Below are 20,237 nucleotides of genomic sequence, written 5' to 3'. Positions count from 1 at the left end.
ACAAACGATCTGCACAGTTGGATTTTTTATTTTTTTATTTTGGCTAAGTTGCGGCATCCCTAGTCCTGCCCGTGATTTGTTATCAACCTGGTGCATTCTTACAGCACTTCAATTTCTGCCCTCAGACCGTCGTCCATCCAGTGGGCCCACCCTAGTGTGTGCCAACCAGAATCTGCACACTGATCACTCATCAAGAGTGGGACCCAGTGGAAGGAAAGGTCAGATAGCCTCCCATCTTTCCAATCAAGTAGGAAGTGACGCACCATGAATCTGAGTTGGCTTTCCAATTTAGCCAAAACTTGGGCACTTTCTACGTTCCACCAGAAAGATAAGGTGTGAACGTGCCTCAACTTTTGGGCCATCATAACATTCCACCTTTCTTCTTATCTTTTGAATAATGACTTTTCAATGGCGGAAAGGCACTTTGGACTGCAAACAAAATCAGACATAAACCAAATGAAAGGGAATTTTGATTAATATTACGTTTGCATTTCCATATGTTAACCCCTCAGCAGCTCAATCCTTTTGTAGTTAGATCACAAAATTACAGGAAACTAATACAAAAGGAAGACAGAATTACAGAAGGAATGGAAGCTGATACCAGCCATTCAAAAAACACTCATTTCCTTCTCTGTTAAACTATCATGACTCCCCTGTTTCTCATCTTCCATGGAATTTTAATTTCAAGTGTAAATTTACTGAGAGAAGAGTTGACAGCATGGAAGTGCCTGGTGTAACTGAGTAGAACTGTACAGCAATGAAACAGAATGAGTTGATCCAAAGCTCAGACCATCTCAAATTTGAAGAGAATAAAATACTTATGGTTATCGCTCCTTTAAGCATAAAGGGGGGAAGCAGATGGTCTCGGGTATGCAATCTTAGCGTTGCCATTCTCGTCTAAATTACTTCTCCGAGGTTTGTGTCCGACATTGCTGTGGCTTTGACTCCTCACATTTGGTTCTGCTTGTGGGCTTTTGGCCATGTCTTTGGCATCCTGAAGCTGCTCCAACACTGTTACAACTTCGTTCATGGTAGGCCTGAACTTGGAATCTGTTGATAGACATTGGAGTGCAAGAGTAGCCGCTTTCTGAGCTCCTCCCAATGAATACTGCCCTTCGAGGCGGGTGTCCAGAACACGGAAGACTTTCCGTTTGTGGTTCAGGAAAGGCTTTGCCCATTCCACCAGATTGTGTTCCCCAGAAGGTTGGTTCTTGTCTACTGCTCGCCGACCCGACAACATTTCTAGAAGAACAACTCCAAAGCTATATACGTCGCTCCTGGTAGTTAGATGACCTTCACAATTAACACATTAATGTTTAATATAGGAGACACTTACCCTGGCTAATAAAAGTTGATAATGTTAAAAATAAATAAAATTACATATGCAGAGGGTAATATGAAATTGCATAAAACAAATGACATGGCCGAGCAAACTCTAAACTTGATTCAAAAAACATAACAGCTAACATAGTGGAATGTCGGTTGTGAAAATATTTATATCAGTGTTTCAAAACATGGATGTGGGTGAAAATGAGGCCAAAGCAAACTAGGAGCAGTGCAACCAAGTACTCGGTTGACGTGGCCAAAACTCGGGGGAGTCAAAGGTGCTGTGATTGAATTTGTGGGGCAAAATGGGGACTCCTACAAGAATGTGGCCAAGGTAAAAGCGAGTCCACTCAGCGAGTCGACGATAATGCGAGGGTGTTGAAAATGATTTATATTATGTATGATAGCAACAATGTATGTAACACGTTTCATACAAACCATGCATCAAAGAGTGCTCTTGCATTTACACTGTCATCCATTATTGTTCAAAATTGCAGTGTGAAACTATACATAAGCCATAATTCACAGGGCATACATCAAGTATGAACTTCTCCTAATCTTTACAAAGCACTCTGGCGTGTTTTCTCATGAAAACAAGCACAGGTTCCATAGATAATATGCATGGAACTCAGATTATGGATCCACATGAATTTGGGGGTCTATGAAATAAAATGTTCACGGACATGCAAATGCAGGTATAAAATAAAAGTTTCATTGGAAAAATACCTGTTGAAAGATACTCAGGAGCTGCATATCCATAAGTCCCCATGACCCGAGTAGAGACATGGCTTTTATCACCCGTGGGACCATCCTTTGCCAACCCAAAATCCGAAAGCTTAGCATTGTACTTCTGAGAAATAAAAAAAATTAAGAGGTTACGAGAACTATGAAAGCCCCCATAAAATGTTTCAATTGCAAGAGCACATCGAATGCAAGAAGAATTGAATTAAGAGAGTGAAATCATCAATTCAAAAAATATATAAAAGCAGGAAGACAGATGGTAGATGAATTGCAAGTCACATACTGAATCTAAAAGCACATTTGACGTCTTAAAATCTCGATAAATGACTTTTGTTTCGGCACTATGGAGAAATGCAAGCCCATTTGCAGCACCTAGGGCAACCTTCATCCGGAGGTTCCAAGAAAGTGGCTGGAAGTAAGAGCCCCCTGCATCATCGTGTTAACCACACCATAAGAACTGAGAACATAAATGAAAACAATTGAACCATAGAAGTTAAAGCCATGTTTTTGTTTTTTTTAAATGGCAAAGTTAAAGCCATGATTGAGAACACGAAAGCAAATAGAACGTTTAAAGATTCAAATGCATTGTAACAAAGGTGGGGCACCCATCAACCACAAGAAAATAAAATAAAAATGACAATCCGAAAAGAATATAAAGATCTTACTCCTGAAGAGATGATTTTCCAAACTTCCCCGTGGCATGAACTCATAGACCAGTAGTCTGTGGTCATCCTCCAAGCAGTAGCCTATCAATTTGACAAGATTAGGATGGTATAGCTGTCCAAGATAATTCACTTCGGCCTGTAGATTCACATATAGTACAGAAGAAATGATATCAAATCTGAAGAGTCCTTAAAGTAATTGCAAATGCATATTTATCTGTGAAATGGATTTTGCCAGGATCATCCTAGCTAACAAACCCAATGCATATACTACCCTTATTTGCTTGATACATAGTCATCTCCTACACAAGTGCAAAGATGATGTGGAAGATGCTACACAGATATGCACATGCATAAATACAAAACCCAATCCTACAAAAAAATACCCAAACCACCAAGACAAAATTCTAAAGGAGGAAAGTAACAGAAACTCACCAACCATTCCCTATGGCCCTGGAAACCTTCCTGGTTGAGCCTCTTCACAGCAATAACAATGCCTGTGCCAGGCTTGGTTGCTGTAAATGCATGCTCATCAATCCACCCCTTAAACACTGAACCAAAGCCCCCTTCTCCCAACACGCTGTCAGGGCGGAAATTCCTGGTGGCATTTCTCAGTTCACCGAAGCTAAAGCTCTTCAAATTGGAAGATTGCAATATCTCACCCTCACTCCGAGGGGTCTGAGGCGCAGATGTTGCAGAGACCTTGCTGCTTTCACAACTCAGATCAGTTCCATCTTTGCTTACATATTTTGAGTTCACCCCTATAAAAGCAAACAAGCCATCTTCCATTTAATAAACCATTATCATAATCACACGCCTTCAATATCAGTCAATAAGAAAACAAACAATTTTAGTAAATTAACCAAATCCAAAACTTCCAGTACATCGACCACAAGGACTCCAAATTAAATCTTCACGACCACATTACTATATCACAACTTCCAATAAATCGTGCAGCAATCACACCCATAAATTTTACAGAATTTATCTACTGCGGCGAATAAAGTTAAATTTGATACAGAGTAAGAAAAATACAATCTGAACAGCAATTGTCATACACACAAGGTACCAAACAAAGTCGAAAAATATACCCTTGAAATCAGAGAAACAAATCGGTCAACATATCTTACTTAGAAAACCACAACTTGGTAAACTCAAACAACATTTAACTCCAAATTACAACAGATTACATTTTTCAGTAAATTGATTTTAAATCGCAACAAAACCCTGCCATTTCCAATTTTCCATGGAAAAACCAAGGAAGCAAGATTCTTCCCTGGGAGCCTTCGATTCCCGCTTCGATTCCCGTTTTCGATTCCTGCTCTGGCAACCTTTAATAGGATTCTTCCCTAGGAGCCTTCGATTCCCGCTCTAGCAACCTTGGGAAAAACACTCAATTTGGTATAAAAAATCTTGCAAAAAGTCCAACTTAAACTACCTCAAAATCCTGAACCAATGGAAGCTCAACTCAAATAGCAACAAAATCCACATGTTCCCCAGATTTTCATGAAACTCAAATAATTACAAAATGGAGAACTACAACAGATCGAACTAGAATGGCTGCCAATAAACACAAAAATTTCTGCTCCAATAGCAACGAAAATTTTACAAATCCATCTATTCAGATTTAGAACTACTTAAAAGGCACAATTTCAAGAAAACCTAACCCTAAAATCTGAGCTTTCCGGCATATACCTGAAGGAGAAGCACTATGAAGGGGGCTCTCGGCCTTAATTCGAGTGCTCCAGCAATTCCCCATCCAAAATCCGCACCAGAACCCACTCTCCTCAAAAACACCAGCAGTTTCCCTAAAGAACACGAAATCTAGAGTTTAAGATACAGAGAACTCGGGAAAACAACGGATCAGGTCCGTGAGGGAATCGCTAAAGCTCAGATCCGGTAAAAAAAAATCCACTTTTTTCTGTAAAGTAATGTTTCACAGATCTCCAAATTGATTAAAGACACAAGAAAAAAAAAAAACAGGAATCAAAAACGGAAAAATCACCTCTTTGAACAGTTCTCCACCTGAGGAAGTTGCGAAGGGGGTTCCGATTCAATCATTAACAAAATAATCAAAACTTCCAATGAGATAGAGAGAGAGAGAAGGGGAGGAAAGCTAGGGTTTTTCTAGGGTTCCTCTCTTTATGAAATGAGGGCCTTCTGGAAGGTTAGAAGACTGATCTGTCTTTCTCTCTCTGTTTTTTTTTTGAGAGATGATAAATTCGCCACACTGTAGGATAATACGCGCCCTTTTAACGTGAATTATCATTATGGCCGACTTTAAAGCTTTTTGACCGTTACATGTGATGCGAATTATCCTATAGTGGGTGCGAATTTATCATCGCCCTATTTTTACCCATTCTTTTCTTTTTCTGCAACTTGAGAGAGAGAGAGAGAGGCTTTTTTCTCATCTTATCCTGTCATCATTCTGTGGCTTTATGAAAGCCGTTGGATCTTAGTCGAATTGACGGCCAGGATGATGGAGAGAAGCGGTAGAAATTGGCTCGGCTTGAAGTTGACTGGACTTTTGTCTTTATCTTAAAAATCTAACATGGGGAACGAACAATGTTCAACCCGCACGAGCACATAGGAAAAACAGGTGTGTGCAAAGATTCTGACTCCCTGGTTTTGATATCGGAAGCCCTATCCTTTTTATTCGAGAAGCTATCAACAGTCAAAATAGAGAAGTTTATGATGTGTTGTGATGATTTTCATCAAATTCTACGTAAGAATGGTCCAATTAGGTGGTCTTCTTTTTGACTATTGAATTTTTCTCCTCAGTACATCGTTAGGAAATTTCTTGTAGATTAAAGACTTCATCCTCAAATACAAAGCCTTTTAGGGAAAACAGATAGAATCAAATTATAACGGATAGAATCAAACTTTGGCAATCCAAAGTTATAACAGATAGAATCAAATTACAAACCTTTAAAAAAAAACAAAAAACAAAGTTTGAACCCTTAAGACTATTAAACTTTGGTAGTCCAAAGCTGTAACAAATCTACCTTAAAATGCTTATTTGGTTAGCAGTGGGCCCACTAGCATCCTGATTTGCTTCTACCAGTGGGCCCACTAGCATTATTTAGTTGTCGCCCTGTTCATGTTGAGAGAGAGAGAGAGAGAGTAGCGCAATTATCGAAACATAGATATTAGTAGCCTTTTTAAAATGTAGTTCCTTGTGATGAGGGCTTCTAGTTTGGCACTATCAATCGAGACCGCGGCTACGACGCTCAAATGCAGCATCCCATTCTTCCTTGATAGACTTGGAGACATTTTTTCCATCAAGAATTGGCGTCCACGATCCTTGCGCAGGGTTAGTGAAAACCCATGTGACCTTCTCAGGGATATCGTCATGATCGAATTTCATAGCCTTCTTCTCCTTGCCCTTCCTCTTCTTAGAAAGAGAACCATCTTGCATATTAGGCCGAGAGTTACCAGAAGACTGAAAATGAGCATAAGCATATATGTAAGGCTAACAGTGAAATAATGGTTTCTAATATATCTTCAAATGGAAGAGAAGTAAATTCTAGAACTCACAGTGTGGCTATCCCCGGATTCCTCTGCCTTCGGTATAGACTCGGGCCTTTGGACGGCTCCTATCTTCAAAAACTCTAGAACTTTCTTCTTCGATCTGAATCTTCGGTTGAAGACAGGATCGAAGTATAACTACATAACCCAATAAAATTTCTCATGCTTATTAGCCACAACATACCGATTTCAAGAAACAATTTTCCGAGAAAAATAATAGAAAATTGACATGAAACCGAAATTAAAACCCACTTAGTAAATACAAAATGCAACTTATGCATTGGTAATATATAAAAAACACAGGAAAACATATTATAGTATCTCACCATTCTTTATATTCATGAAATGCACATGGCTTAGCATTACAGGATCTTATGCTTACCATATGATTATAACATAGTAGCAAATTCAATGACAATAATGATCTAGTATCAGCGGATAAGAACTTAGGCAATGAATTCAGGTTAAAAAAAGCCAATTTAGTGGTGACCATTAAACAGGTTCCATTCTTAATGACAGAGACTGCTGAAAGTTCAATAGTTCAGATGCCTTTGGAATATAATAATTTCTTTTACTAACCCAATATGTTGATGCCACTTCCAAATGTCAATCTACTAGAAATTGAAGATTTGATGGTTTGAGAATTTCCGTCAAGGATATCAGATATAATGAAAACTATTATCAATACTTCAAATGTTAAGAACTCTTACGTTTGCATGTATTAGGGTTCATGAGAAGCACATACAAATAAGAAGATAAATTTTACTAATGATAACTACAAAGATAACAGGTTCAATAAGTTGATCATATTTCTCATGGTCAACCAACTAGCAATTGAACATCTCATGGTTTCATGATTTCAATGAGAAATATATAGTCAGAAATATTAAAAATCATTAGCAATGCTGCAGATGTTAAGAACTGTATGAGTGAATTAGGATTTCAGAGAAGCATATGCTGCTGAAAAATAATCTAAACTTTACCAACATAATGATAACTACAAAATAACAGATCACATTCAATCATCTCTTCTAACAAACAACTCAATGTGCCAGGTTTCGGGAAACAATCTAAATTACTTGCTCGTATGCAAAATAGTTCAAGAAATACAATAAACTAGGCCATCTTCATAAGTCCAGATGAAAACTCGGAATCTAGATCCTCCATGTTATTAAACATATAAAGGATTAAGGATTTCATTTTCTAAAAATAGACGAATAGATTCTAAACCTTGTTGAAAATATATCTATAATGACATTTAACAGAAAATTCCATTAGAATAATTCTTTATTTTTTAACACGGTTATATAAAAGTATCCATCACTTACGAACACTTGTCATTTCGATTTCTTAAACAAACAATTTGCAAGATATTTACTTTTGTGACATTAACCTTTTATGTATGTATGGAATACATGGATGCATATCGTGAAATATTATATTTTAGGTTATAGATGCTTTTATAGTCATAACCATTATAATAGATGGAGAGTCTTGCCACTTTCACCCCGCTCAATTATGCAGGATGCTGTTGCTCATGGTTACTAGTTTGTTGCCTAAAATTAGGTGACATTTGTTGTTAGTCTAACTTGGTTGTTACCATGCACAAAAGCACATTGTGAAATTGTTATATATATTACACATAAGTTAAATAAGATGATTATTCGGGATTGAAATGCTTATATAGAATTGCAGTATGAGATTTCCACATGTGATCAAAAAGTTGCAAGGATCGGGTGATGATGACCTGAATCCGATTGGTTCTAACTTGGTGGTTCCCACACCTTACAACTGTTCGAATAAATATTGATTGACTATAATTTCTCATGATGTAATTCAGTGTGGACATTCACTCTCGATCTTTCATTATTAAATAAGACAAACAAGTGAGTTACTTATTGATTTTCTGATCTAAAAGGCTTGAAGAATTAAGTTCAACATTAACTGTCATAGATCAAAGATAGCTCCGTACATAATTTATTTTAGGAAAAAATAAAGATGCACCCCCTAATCTTTCTGACACATTCAACTACAACCCTGACTTTTAAAAGTCACTAAGTACACCCCCTAAGGTTTCCATTTGTATAAGGTAGACCCCCTCAGTTGACAGTCCGCCCACAGATCGAAGGGTATGGATTAGACCCGGGTATGGATTAGACCCGGCAAACGGGTAACCCGCGCGGATACAGGGGAAAAATACCCGCGATTCTACGGGTAGGTTATTCGTGTACCTGGACCCAACCCGCGGGTAACCCAATAAATATATATTTATTTATTTAAAAAAAAAAACTTTGATGTAACGATGATTTCATTCATTTCGTGGCCTATATTGTTGTTAATTGTTGTAAGTTTATCAACCATTCGTTGCAAATTTCAGCACCCAATTAAAGTTAATTAGGTGGATCAATCCCAACCATTGAAATTTGGGTCCCACATACAGGGACATGTAAGTGCAATTGACTGTTGGCCACTCACATAGTCTGATTGCTTTGACTTGTTTTGTTGGCCCACCCACATAGTCTATTTTTTATTGTTTAGTGTTTAGGCCTTAAGAATAAAAAGTTGAAAATCGAATGGCGGGTAACCCGCGGGCACCAATGCCGACCCAAACCCACCCGCAGGTCACGGGTACGAGGTGGGTGCAGGTATTTTGTTTCACGGGTAATGAAATTGGTACCCGTACCCCTGTGGGCTGGGTGTACCCGCGGGTACGGGTCCCATTTTGCCAGGTCTAGTAAGGATGATCCTATGGAGCTGATTTTTGGGTACACCCTATCTATGTCGGGGGTCCATCAAATGAATGCTTTGGATCATCCAAACAATGTGGGCCCACTCTGTTTTTAGTAGTGTTTTCATTTGGGTATGGGGTTTCGAGGGGGTTATGGGTTCTTCATTAGCATTTATAGTGTTTCAAGAGCGGGCCTACCTTATACAAATTGAAACCTCAGGGGGTGTAGTTGGTGACTTTTAAAAGTCAGGTTATAATTGAATGTGTCAGGAAGTTGAGGGGGTGTAACTGTATTTTTCCCTTTATTTTAATTGCAATTGAACTCAAGTTGTGAGTTTTGTGTGATGTTCTGGTTTTCAAAACATCGGTCTTGTCGGCCTTTTCGTTAGATGTAAACTCCAAATTTAATATGTTCCTTAAATCAATGGATATAATACTCCTACATTAAAACCAGGCTACTGATATCTGTACGAGCATGCTTTGATAATGGGACAACACAAGTTGTTTTACATTTCTCTAATTGGTTGCTGGGAGCTAGGGGTGTACACGGATCGAATTCAGAGCGGATATGGCTATATCCGAATTCGATTACAGTATACACTAACGGATATTTAATATTTATTACCGAATTCGTATCCGTCGGATATTGTTCGAATTCGGATATTATCCGCATCCGTTTATCCGGTAAATTCGAACATTTTATTGCAGCACTTTATCTTTTTTCTCCTACTTACTCGAATGAATTTTCCAAACCCTAAAACTAGACCTCTACATTCTCTTCACAAAATTAACTCTCAAACCCTAAAATATATGAGATCCTCTTCTTCCTTTTAAAACAAAGGCAGAAAGAGAGAGAGGGAGGCGATGGGGATGGATGATAGTGTTGGTAGTGGTCTTTGGGTTTTTCCTTTTTTTTTTTGTATATGATGGAATGGGTTTGGGTTATTTTGATGGAATAGGTTTGGGCTATTTTTGTTTTTATTTTATTTTTTCTAAAAAGAATATTCACTTTTCTTATAGAAACAAAAGATAGTGTGTCATTACTAAAAATAAATATTAATGATATTATTAATAATAAATAAAAAGGATTTACTTCTCGGATTCGGATGTTAAACGGATCGGATATACCATTTACAAGATTCGCATCCGCTAAGAGCCGGATATCTCATAAACGGATTCGGATAATATCCGCTTGAAACGGATTCGGATAATATTCGCTTTAAACAGATTTGGATGCGGACGGTAATCGAATTTCTGAATATCCATTTACACCCCTACTGGGAGCCCTCTGGGAGAATTTTAATAGCCTTTGACAGTTGGTTGAAAATGTAAAACAAGGTGAGTTCATCACGTTGAAGCACTATGGTTGACGTAGGCCGTTGATCTGGACATCGTTCTGATCTAAGGACGATCTGGGATGATTAGCTTGTGGATACAAGGATCGGGCAATATCTTAGGTTGATCGAAATCCATGTCATCTGATGCTCGATCCAATGGCTTGGTGGTCGATCTAAGGGTCTGAATAGATCGACGTGAAAGTAATTTTGGATCCATTTAAGGGTAGAAATTATTCTTAACCGTTTAAAATGAGAGGGCAGTAACTCTCTATTCATTACTGAATTCTTGGAGGAATCGAAAGAAAATAATGAATTGATACAAGAAAGCAATAAAAAATACAAAGAATTGGCCAATAAGATAAGGAAGCATGTGAAATTGAAAAGAGACTCTGTTTGGATCAACATTCAGAAAGAAATGTTTTCCAGAGGTAAACATGGCAAGTTGCAAGACAAAGTTGATGGACTGTTATGTGAACTCGAGTGTATTGGTGAGAATGGTTATACGATTGATCTACCAAGTGACAAGGGAGTTTTTGCAACTTTCAACGTGGTTGATTTCGAAGCCTATCATGGAGATGAAAATGACAATCATTTGGCCTCAAGAGTGGGTCCTTCTCAACCAAGGGAATCTAATGTAGGCGCATATGGAGCATGTTATTCCGAGAATCCAACTTCCGAGCATGTTAGGAAATATTTTTATCTTAGGTTTTGTTCCCCAACTTCTATCGCTATCTTTAGTTACCAGTTAATTTGTAGTGAGATATTGTAGAATATCTTTAGGTGTTTTACTTTTTTTTTAGGAAAGTTAAATAAAGAATGGCTCCTAAAGTTTAGTTATTGTTTAGGAATTTTATTAGGAAAGGTTTCTTGTATATTGTAAGGGATGTGTGTGTGTGTGTGTGTGTGTGTATATATATACACACACACACACATATATTTTGAACGATTGAGAATAAGGAGAACTTTTGGACGGTTTTTCATAACTTAATACCTTCTATTTCTTTGTGTTATGAGTTTTGTAAAAGTCGAAATCAAAGTGGTGAATAGCATTTGGAGTCTTGACTTTGCGATTTCTTCTTCAACTGCACTATTGTTGACTACTTATTAAACTACTCTTCGAGTCTATGCCACGCAACCAAATAGGATCAAAAGGATTTAAAGCTTCAAATGATCGGGAATAGTAACCCAAAGTTATCGGAAACACCCCCGGAAGGTGGGAAGCGAGTTTCGGAAGCGGGAAACGCCACACTTCCCAAAAATTGGGGAAGCGCATTTCCCCAATTTGGTAAACATATTTCCCACGTCTTTCCCCAACCTTTGCTTTGTATCTTTTATAGAATTACAAGGAAATACAGGGAACATGGTATTTATAAGCAAAGTCATTTAAGTAAATATCTTTAGTGTCAATTTACTTAAGATTTACATGGAAATAAGGAAATACATCCATTAAAATTTATTAAAAATAGTTTCAAGACCCAAATCTAAAAGGATAAGAAGTCAACTTTCCAGTTCTAGTACAAAATCCGACATTTTCTACCATTCTCAGTTGGGTCAAAATCTTAACTTCCAAACGCTAAAGTATTTTGCCAATTTTTAAAATTTAAGAATTTTATCATGTGCAAACATTATTAAATCTCAAAGATATGGTAACAATATGATAATTTGAACTTTAAAAATACATCTAGTCAGGCACTGCTCAGCACATGCATTTTAGCTGATAGTGATTTTTTTTAAGTACATGTTCCATGTAACTTATGATGGTTGGATTCAAGTTACCTATTGTTGGAAACTGGAATTCTCTTATTTTAAAATTTTGTCATTTTTCCGATTATTCCGTGCTTCCTCGTCGATTCCCTTCATGCGTCCACAACCCTTCACGCTTCCCGCTTCCCGCCTTCCTGAGAGCCTCTACTTCCCACTTTCGCTTCTCGCCCTGGCAACTATGCCGTGACCAAACAAGCTCGGAATTTGGCCATGTCGAAAAACCCGACAACTTGATATATAAAGTAATGGCGTAGCTCACTTCTTTTTGGGTGTGAAGCAGTGTCAAACCAAAATACCCAACAAGCATTAGCTCTCCCTGAAAAGGAGGTGATCCAGCCGCACCTTCCAGTACAGGTACCTTGTTATAACTTCACTCCAGTCACTAGCCCAGCCTTCGGCATCCCCCACCTTGCGGTTAAGGTAACGACTTCGGGCATGGCTAGCTCCCATAGTGTGATGAGCGGTGTGTACAAGGCCCGGGAACGAATTTACCGTTGTATGGCTGACCGGCGATTACTAGCTATTTTCTTCAAACTTAGACACCTAAGATCAGGACATAAAGTAATTGTTCAGGCTACAATTACTAACATTAATCCCAATGTCAGGTCGGAATGCTAAAGAATATAGCAGAAGCAACTTAAAAGAACATAAAAAATCACTCGAAACACATAACCTTTCCAATGTCAGGTCTTCGGAATTCCTAAGAATAATAGAAGCAACTTAAACAATATAAAATCTCAAATTAAAAGAACATATGTCTTTAATATGCAATTTCATTTAAGTAAATGTCTTTAATGTCCATTTACTTAAGATTTACATGTAAATAGAGAAATACCTCCCATTCGGATTTATTGGAAAAAGTTTCAAGACCCAAATCTAAAAGGATAAGAAATTAACTTTCCAGTTCTAGTACAAAATCCAACATTTTTCGGTCATTTTGGTCGGGTCAAAATATTAACTTCCAAACAATGAGGTATTTTGCCAATTTTAAAAATTCATAAATTCTATCATGTGGAAACATTATTAAATCTCAAAGATACGATAAAATCTCATAATTTGGTCATTGAAAAAAATTCTATCTACTCAGGCACCGGTCAACACATGCATTTCAACCGATAGTGATTTTCCTTTAAATACATGTTGCAAGCAATTTATGATCGTTGGATTCAAGTTGTTTAAGCTAGTTGAAAGACTTAAAGCTTGTGTTTTTTCAAACTTGGTTGCCTAAGATCGGGATATAACAGGCTATAATTACTAACATTCCCAATGTCAGGTCTTCGGAATGCTAAAGAATAACAGAAGCAACTTAAAAGAACATAAAAAATCATTAGAGGCACATAACCTTTCCAATGTCAGGTCTTCAGAATTCCTAAGAATAATAGAATCAATTTAAATAATATAAAGTCTCGATTTAAAAGAATATATGTCTTTAATATGCAAAGTCATTCAATTAAATGTCTTTAATGTCCATTTACTTCAGATTTTCATGTAAATAGGGAAATAACACCCATTTAGATTTATTAAAAAAATAGTTTCAAGAGCCAAATCTAAAAGGATAAGAAGTCAACTTTCCAGTTCTAATAGAAAATCTATATTTTTCAGTCATGCTAGGTCGGGTCAAAATCTAAACTTTCAAACAATGATTTTAAAAATTTATAAATTCTATCATGTGCAAACATTATTAAACGATGATTTTAAATATGATAATTTGGTCCTTGAAAAAATTTCATACAATCAGGCACTAATTAACACAAGCATTTCGACTAACAATGATTTTCCTTCAAGTACACGTTGCATGTAACTTATGATGGTTTGATTCAAGTTGCCTGTGCAGGTTGGAAACTTGAATTTAATTATTTTAAAATTTTATCATTTTTACAATTGTTTCACACTTCCTCGTCGGTTCCCTTCATACTTCCACCCAACTTCCCAAGAGCCTTTGCTTCCCGCCCTGGCAACTATGCCGTGACCAAACAAGCCCGGAATATGACCTTGCCGGAAAACCCAGCAACTCGATTTTATGTTAAAGCTTGTGTTTTTTCAAACTTAGACACCTAAGATCGAGATACAAAGTAATTGTTAGGCTACAATTACTAACCTTCCCTATGTCATGTCTTCGGAATGCTAAAGAATAACATAAGCAACTTAAAAGAACTTAAAAACCAACTAGAAGCACATAACCTTTCCTTTCGTGTGTCAAGACTTCAGAATTGCTAAGAATAATAGAAGCAACTTAAATGAAAAGTCATTTACAGAATTACAAGAAAATAGAGGGAACACGGTATTTATATGGAAAGTCATTTAAGTAAATGTCTTTAATGTCCATTTACATACGATTTGGATGTAAATAGGGAAATACCCCCATTTGGATTTAATAAAAATAATTTCAAGACACAAATCCTATATATATAAGTAAAGCGGAATCCTCTAAGCCGTGGTGGTGCCACGTGTCACCCCTCACTCTACTCATAATATTAAAAAAGCCACTTATTCCTTTTTCAAACGTTTCTTCACTAATGTTTCTTTTTCCGTTTTCATTGCTGCTATAATTTTGCAATTATAGCAAAAGGTTTTAATACACCTATTATGTTTCCTACTCAGTGAAAGGAAAGATCTTTTTGCAAGAGTTTCTTTGGAATAAGGAACCAACCCTTCCTATTCCAACGCCCCTTCTCTCTCTCTCTCTGTTTAATATCTCTTTCTCTTTAATACTCCTTCGCTTTCTCGCTATGGCTTTGCCACGTGGCCCCCTTACGCCATGCCATGCCAAACGTCCTATCGCATTAAGCTCGCCCACGTTTCCCTTCCTTTTCATATTCCTACGCATCTAAAATTTAGTGGTATATACAACATGATTTTCGCCTATGTCCTTGATTTTCGCCTCTCTCTATATCATATACCGATGGAAGGTCTCATCCATCTCTCTTGCTATGCCGCTTTCCTATGAGCCAATCAAGGCGAAAAAGGGCTTCCTCCAGGTTCATTGATTTCAAGAGGTTTCTGTTTTTGGTTGCAGTTGATATTTATAGATCGTTCGTCTTCTAATTGGATATTTCAATTCTCTCTCTCTCTCTCTCTCTCTCTCTCTCTCTCTCTCTCTCTCTCTCTCTCTCTCTCCCCAATGTAAGTTATTTTTCAATTTTTTCACCACTATTTTTTGGGATTTCAGCAAGGCCGCCAAAAAAGGATTCCGTCCCCCGTTTTGACTTACTACAAGAAGCATGCTTACCAAGTGAGTACTATTATTTGAAGTCTCTCTATCTCTATCTCTCTCCAATGTGAGTTATTTTTCATTTTTATAAATCTCTATGTCTCCCCAATGTATTTTTTGGATTTCGGTAGGGCCGCTTAAAAAGTGAGTAGTATTAAGAAGCATGCTTAGCAAGTGAGTTGTATTATTTGCTTTTTCTACACTTTGTACCATGATAACAGTGTTTGTAATTCTCTCTTTAATATGATATGTTGAATGGTACATAATCTCACCAATTGGGTTGGGGGACCTTGGCCATAGAAATAGATGATTCATAATCTCACAATTGGTTCATATTTTATTTGAATAAATATGAGCAATACTTTATTTGTTGGTGAATTGAAATTATTTAATTGCTACTATTTGTGGGAGTAAAGTTTGGTTTAAGCTTATTGTAAACGGGTTGATCCTTATCTTCAAATGGAAGGCTAACTCCTCTTAGGAAGTCATTAAAAATGATATAGTTATTGACTTCCAAAGTGGCCTTACTACCCTATTTGCAAGTTAAAATAAGAGTGTGTATATGCAATTTTAGAAATCATATTTTGCAGCCCTTTTCCCACAGAGACGAGCGCTGTTACTTTCTACCTATCCATGTTTTTTGCATGTGAAAACATGTTGGTATTTTGACTACCAATCCATGTGTTGCACAACATGATGGTTATTAGGTTTTTTGCGTGTGTGGTTTAGGTTGGTAATGAGCTATGCTATGCGTTTTAGATTGGCACTTTTGAATGTCTATTTCCATGTTTTTGTATATTGCAGTTAAATGGCTTTCTCTTTATATTGCTGTTGAAATGGCCCCGATAATGATAAGCTTGATTATATATCGCCGATTTAGCCTGCATGTGCACCCAGTGTAGGTAATTGTGAACTCACTCTTCATTTTCTCATTTTTATTGGAATATACATCTTGACCAATAGATTACAACTAATGATCAGTTTTGCTTCTATCCAAAGATGGTTTGGTCTATTTTTTATGGTTGCATCTATAATCTTATCAATTTCATTCTTTTATTGGAAGTGTTGCTTCAAAACTAAAGAATTGATAATTCTATCTTTTCTTTCTTTTATTTTTAATTACTAATTTGTTTGTACATTTAGCTTTTCTTTCTTTTATTTTTATAAGATTCTCAACATTTATCCTCATGGATTTTTTTAAGCATGCATCTTTAATTTTAAAACAGTTTTAAAGCATATTTTGTTCCTCGCCCCGTGCATCGCACGGGTCTGCAACTAGTTTAAAAGGATAAGAAGCGAACTTTCCAGTTATAGTACAAAATTTGACATTTTTTTGTCATTCTAGTCGGGTCAAAATCTTAACTTCCAAACGATGTGTATTTTTCTAATTTTCAAAAGTCAAATTCTATCATCTACAAAATCCGCAAAAAAATCTCACAATTTAGTCTTTAAAAATATTCATCTACTCTGGTACTGTTCAACACAGGCATTTCTTCTATTGCAGAAGGCATTTCGCGGAGTGCATGTTGCATGAAAGAAGCCACCTTGGATAAATTAAATGAATAAGACAAAATCTGAGCCTATGTGGCTGCTCCCTCATGTGATAGATGCTCCGTTAAATGCCTTACGCGATGGATGCTAGCAAATCCAGTGTGTGTGTGTGTGTGTGTGTGTGTGAGAGAGAGAGAGAGAGAGAGAGAGAGAGAGAGAGACTCCCTGGAGTAGATAACTTAACTACTCCGTGGGCTTAGAATACAGAGGGGTCACATTGTTTGGGTGATCCAAAGCATTCATTTGATGGGCCTCATATAGATAGGGTGTGCCCGAAAAATCAGCTCCATAGGATCATCCTAACCCTTCGATTTCTAGAGGCAAAAAGTGGATAGATTTGGGAAGTTTTATACCTATCCATTCTTTGCACAACCTTTCTAAGAAATGGACAGATTTGTAAAAAGGACGTACATAAGCTTTCCAATGACAGTTCTTCGCAACGCTAAAGAATTATAGGAACAACTTAAAGAATGTAAAAGATCTAAAGAATAATAGAAGCACCTTAAAGAATATAAAGATCACTAAATGCAATAACCTTTCTAAGAATCCAAAGAAGTAAATAACAAGAAAAACATCAAGCAAATGAAACAGATAAAATAATAGCATCAAATTCTAGATTTCTAGAGTTTCTAATTACCATAGAAAAAAAGTAAAAGGAGCCGTAGAGAAAAAAAAAGGAAAAACTACAAGAAATCCCATATATCAAAACATATCTACAAGAATCCCCCCAAATTTTTCATAATTACCAATGGTACATTTTTGTGCCTTAAATAGCCGTAAATTTTCTCTTTTACCTATTTTAGCCATCTTTACATTACCCTTTTATCCTTTGAAAATTTTGCTCTCTCTAAAATAAAGGCAACATCTATCTCTAATGAGATTTTATACGGTGGAAGCCGGTATATTCCATTATTTTTCAAAAAGTACTCTACAGCCACACCATAGGATGATCCAAACCGTCCATTTGATGGGAACACCGTAGGATGATCCAAACTGCCCATTTGATGGGTACACTGCAGGATGATCCAAACCATCCATTTGATGGGCCACAAGGTAAATTGGTTGTGGCCCAAAAACCATTTTCATAGGATGATCCCAACCCTCGGATCTATATAGGTTTCCGTAATATGCAGTTCCTCTATAGATCAGAGGGTTGGGATTATCCTGGGGAAATGATTTTTGGCCACAACTTATTTACTTGTGGCCCATCAAATCGACTGTTTGGATCATGCTACATGATCCCAACCCTCAGATCTATTTAGGTTTCCATAATACGCAGTTCCTCTATAGATCAGAGGGTTGGGATTATCCTATGGAAATGATTTTTGAGCTACAACTTATTTACGTCGTGGTCTATCAAATCGACAGTTTGGATCATCCTACGGCGTGCCCATCAAATGGCCGGTTTGGATCATACTACGGGTGCCCGTCAAATGGACGGTACATAAAGTTCTTTTTGAAAAAGAATGGACTATACCAGCATACACCACATAAAATTTCACAAGGCAGATGTTGGCTTTACAACAGAGATAATTTCAGATGATTTAACGTTGCCTTTATTACTGAAGTGAGATATTTTAGGGATTTATAAAATCTCAGCTAGAACGACTAAGGGTAAAATTGGTTAAAGAAAAAAAAATTAAGGTAACTAATATCCTTATCTTCTCCTCTAACGTTACTCGTTAAGTTTTAAAGGCAAAGAAAAACGTTAAAGGGGGTGAATTTGTCCTCAAGCAGTGAACCATTCTCACAGAAACCGTGGGGTGGGTGTGGTTGTGTTGGGGTTGGATGGGATTTCTCTGCCTTTAAAACTTAACGAGTAACGTTAGAGAGGGGTGGGGGGATATCATTTCCCAAAATTAAAAGCTATCAATGAATTATTGGTAATTATGAAAATTTTGGGGGTTTCTTGTAGATAAGTTTTTATCCAGAGAGTTTCTAGTAGTTTTCCCAAAAAAAATAAAAATAAAATAAAAATCGAAGAATGAATTACCTTGTACTTCTCGCCGGAAGTTCTCATCTTTTCTTTCATCGTCCATCCCGCTGGCAACCAATCCAGCCCCTTGCTTGTAGTGATCACTCCCTCTCCGACTGGATCATTTGCCGTAGGAGGAGGCGTGGGCTTGTTGGCCGGTGTAGCAGATTCCAATAAGCTTTCGGATAGAATGTCATGCTGGATAGGAAGAAGCTCATGTGAGGAAGGTGTTGACTCGGAGTCCATCTCAGGGATAGATTTGATGCTAAAATTCGAAGGCCGAAAGGGATGGGCTGAGTCAAAAATGCGCCAACGAGGTGAGGGGTAGATAACTGAGGAACGATTTCCTCCTACTCCTCTTTCTTAATAAGGTTGAGGAAGGTTGCAAGAGGCGGTGAAATATCTGGACTGAGATACTGGCAATGAGTTAATAGATGCAATGCATGGAGGAACTCATATGTGAAGAGATGCAATCCGGAAAAATCTCACTCACTGCCTACGTATATTTTTTGGGGATTTTGTGTGACCTGTTTTAGTAAAGGAGCTTTGGCCATCTTTTATCCTTGCCGGACCCACAAGACATGTTGAATGTATGGTGATCAGGGCCGTTGATTTGGTTAGTTCCCCGTTAGAGTGATCTAGGTTTATCCTCACCGTTTGATCTTGACCGAAAAATTGCATCCACCGATATTTAGAAGGTAAAACCCCTTAATTTGGATAACTAGATTAGGTGCTTAGGACTAGATTAATGGGATAAAATGCTAACCGTTTGATTCCAACCGATGAAATTTTGCTGGTGGTGCGTATGGATTGCCGGGATCATGCATTGGCATCGGTGTCTGAGTCCAATTTTGCCTGATTTTGATGTTAGGTTAAAAATAACAGAATGGAATCAAGGGGCGGAATTGATACAGGGTGGATTTAGTGGGGGAAAATGCTGATTCTGTTTCTTGCCCCAAGATGTAGTATTCTGATACCGCCTCAATCGGAATGGAGTTTCAATTAAAAAATTTATTTTAATTTTTTTCCCTTATAATGTTTAGAGAGAATTGCAATAGGTATTGAAGTATGATAAGGATTCTGATTCCTAATCCCATCAATCCAAAGGGATTATAAAATCTTGGATTTTACAAGCTAATACCTGACTTTTCAAAGTGGCTAAGGGACCGTTAGGATATGCATTGAAATTAAATGACTAGTGTATATTTGGTAAGAAAATCTCGACTGAGATAGTGGCAATGAGTCCATTGTTAATAGATGCAATGCATGAAGGACGTCAAGTGTGAAGGGATGCATTGAGGAAAAATCTCACTAACTGCCTGCCTATATTTTTTGGGGATCTTGTGTGACCTGTTTTGGTAAAGGGGCTTGGGCCCTCCTATCCTTTCCGGGCCCACGAGACATGTTGCATGTA

At 37.3% G+C, this 20,237-nt stretch overlaps 2 protein-coding genes across 2 annotated transcripts; both read right to left on the bottom strand.

The window, feature by feature from the left end:
• Positions 1–448: 448 nt before the first annotated feature.
• LOC143849322 (receptor-like cytoplasmic kinase 176) lies at positions 449–5,038 on the bottom strand. Its single transcript, XM_077358309.1, has 7 exons — positions 4,735–5,038; positions 4,425–4,537; positions 3,165–3,490; positions 2,733–2,868; positions 2,351–2,493; positions 2,053–2,176; positions 449–1,293 (listed from the first exon to the last, which is right to left on the bottom strand). The coding sequence occupies exons 1-7, from the start codon at positions 4,788–4,790 to the stop codon at positions 836–838; spliced, it is 1,356 nt and encodes a 451-aa protein (XP_077214424.1). The 5' UTR covers positions 4,791–5,038; the 3' UTR covers positions 449–835.
• Positions 5,039–5,611: 573 nt separating this feature from the next.
• On the bottom strand, positions 5,612–19,222 carry LOC143849323 (methyl-CpG-binding domain-containing protein 5-like). Its single transcript, XM_077358310.1, has 3 exons — positions 18,842–19,222; positions 6,267–6,395; positions 5,612–6,171 (listed from the first exon to the last, which is right to left on the bottom strand). Exons 1-3 carry the CDS (start codon positions 19,067–19,069, stop codon positions 5,935–5,937), a joined length of 594 nt encoding a protein of 197 aa, XP_077214425.1. The 5' UTR covers positions 19,070–19,222; the 3' UTR covers positions 5,612–5,934.
• Between the last annotated feature and the right edge of the window lie 1,015 nt (positions 19,223–20,237).

Source organism: Tasmannia lanceolata, unplaced genomic scaffold (assembly GCF_043159265.1).
Source record: "Tasmannia lanceolata isolate RefF3 unplaced genomic scaffold, GAP_Taslan_0.1 ptg000018l, whole genome shotgun sequence".
NCBI lineage: Eukaryota > Viridiplantae > Streptophyta > Magnoliopsida > Canellales > Winteraceae > Tasmannia > Tasmannia lanceolata.
Note: the sequence above shows the minus strand (reverse complement) of the source record. Positions and strands in the feature narration are given on the sequence as shown.

Excerpts from the sequence above, each read along its gene's own strand:
- LOC143849322 (XM_077358309.1), bottom strand. The coding sequence starts at position 4,790 with ATGATTGAATCGGAACCCCCTTCGCAACTTCCTCAGGTGGAGAACTGT. Across the intron at positions 2,494-2,732 it reads GGAAAATCATCTCTTCAGGA|GGGGCTCTTACTTCCAGCCA; the intron begins GTAAGATCTTTA and ends ACGATGATGCAG. Across the intron at positions 1,294-2,052 it reads TCCTGAGTATCTTTCAACAG|GTCATCTAACTACCAGGAGC; the intron begins GTATTTTTCCAA and ends TTAATTGTGAAG.
- LOC143849323 (XM_077358310.1), bottom strand. The coding sequence starts at position 19,069 with ATGGACTCCGAGTCAACACCTTCCTCACATGAGCTTCTTCCTATCCAG. Across the intron at positions 6,396-18,841 it reads CTTCCGGCGAGAAGTACAAG|TTATACTTCGATCCTGTCTT; the intron begins GTAATTCATTCT and ends TGGGTTATGTAG. Across the intron at positions 6,172-6,266 it reads AATCCGGGGATAGCCACACT|TCTTCTGGTAACTCTCGGCC; the intron begins GTGAGTTCTAGA and ends GCTCATTTTCAG.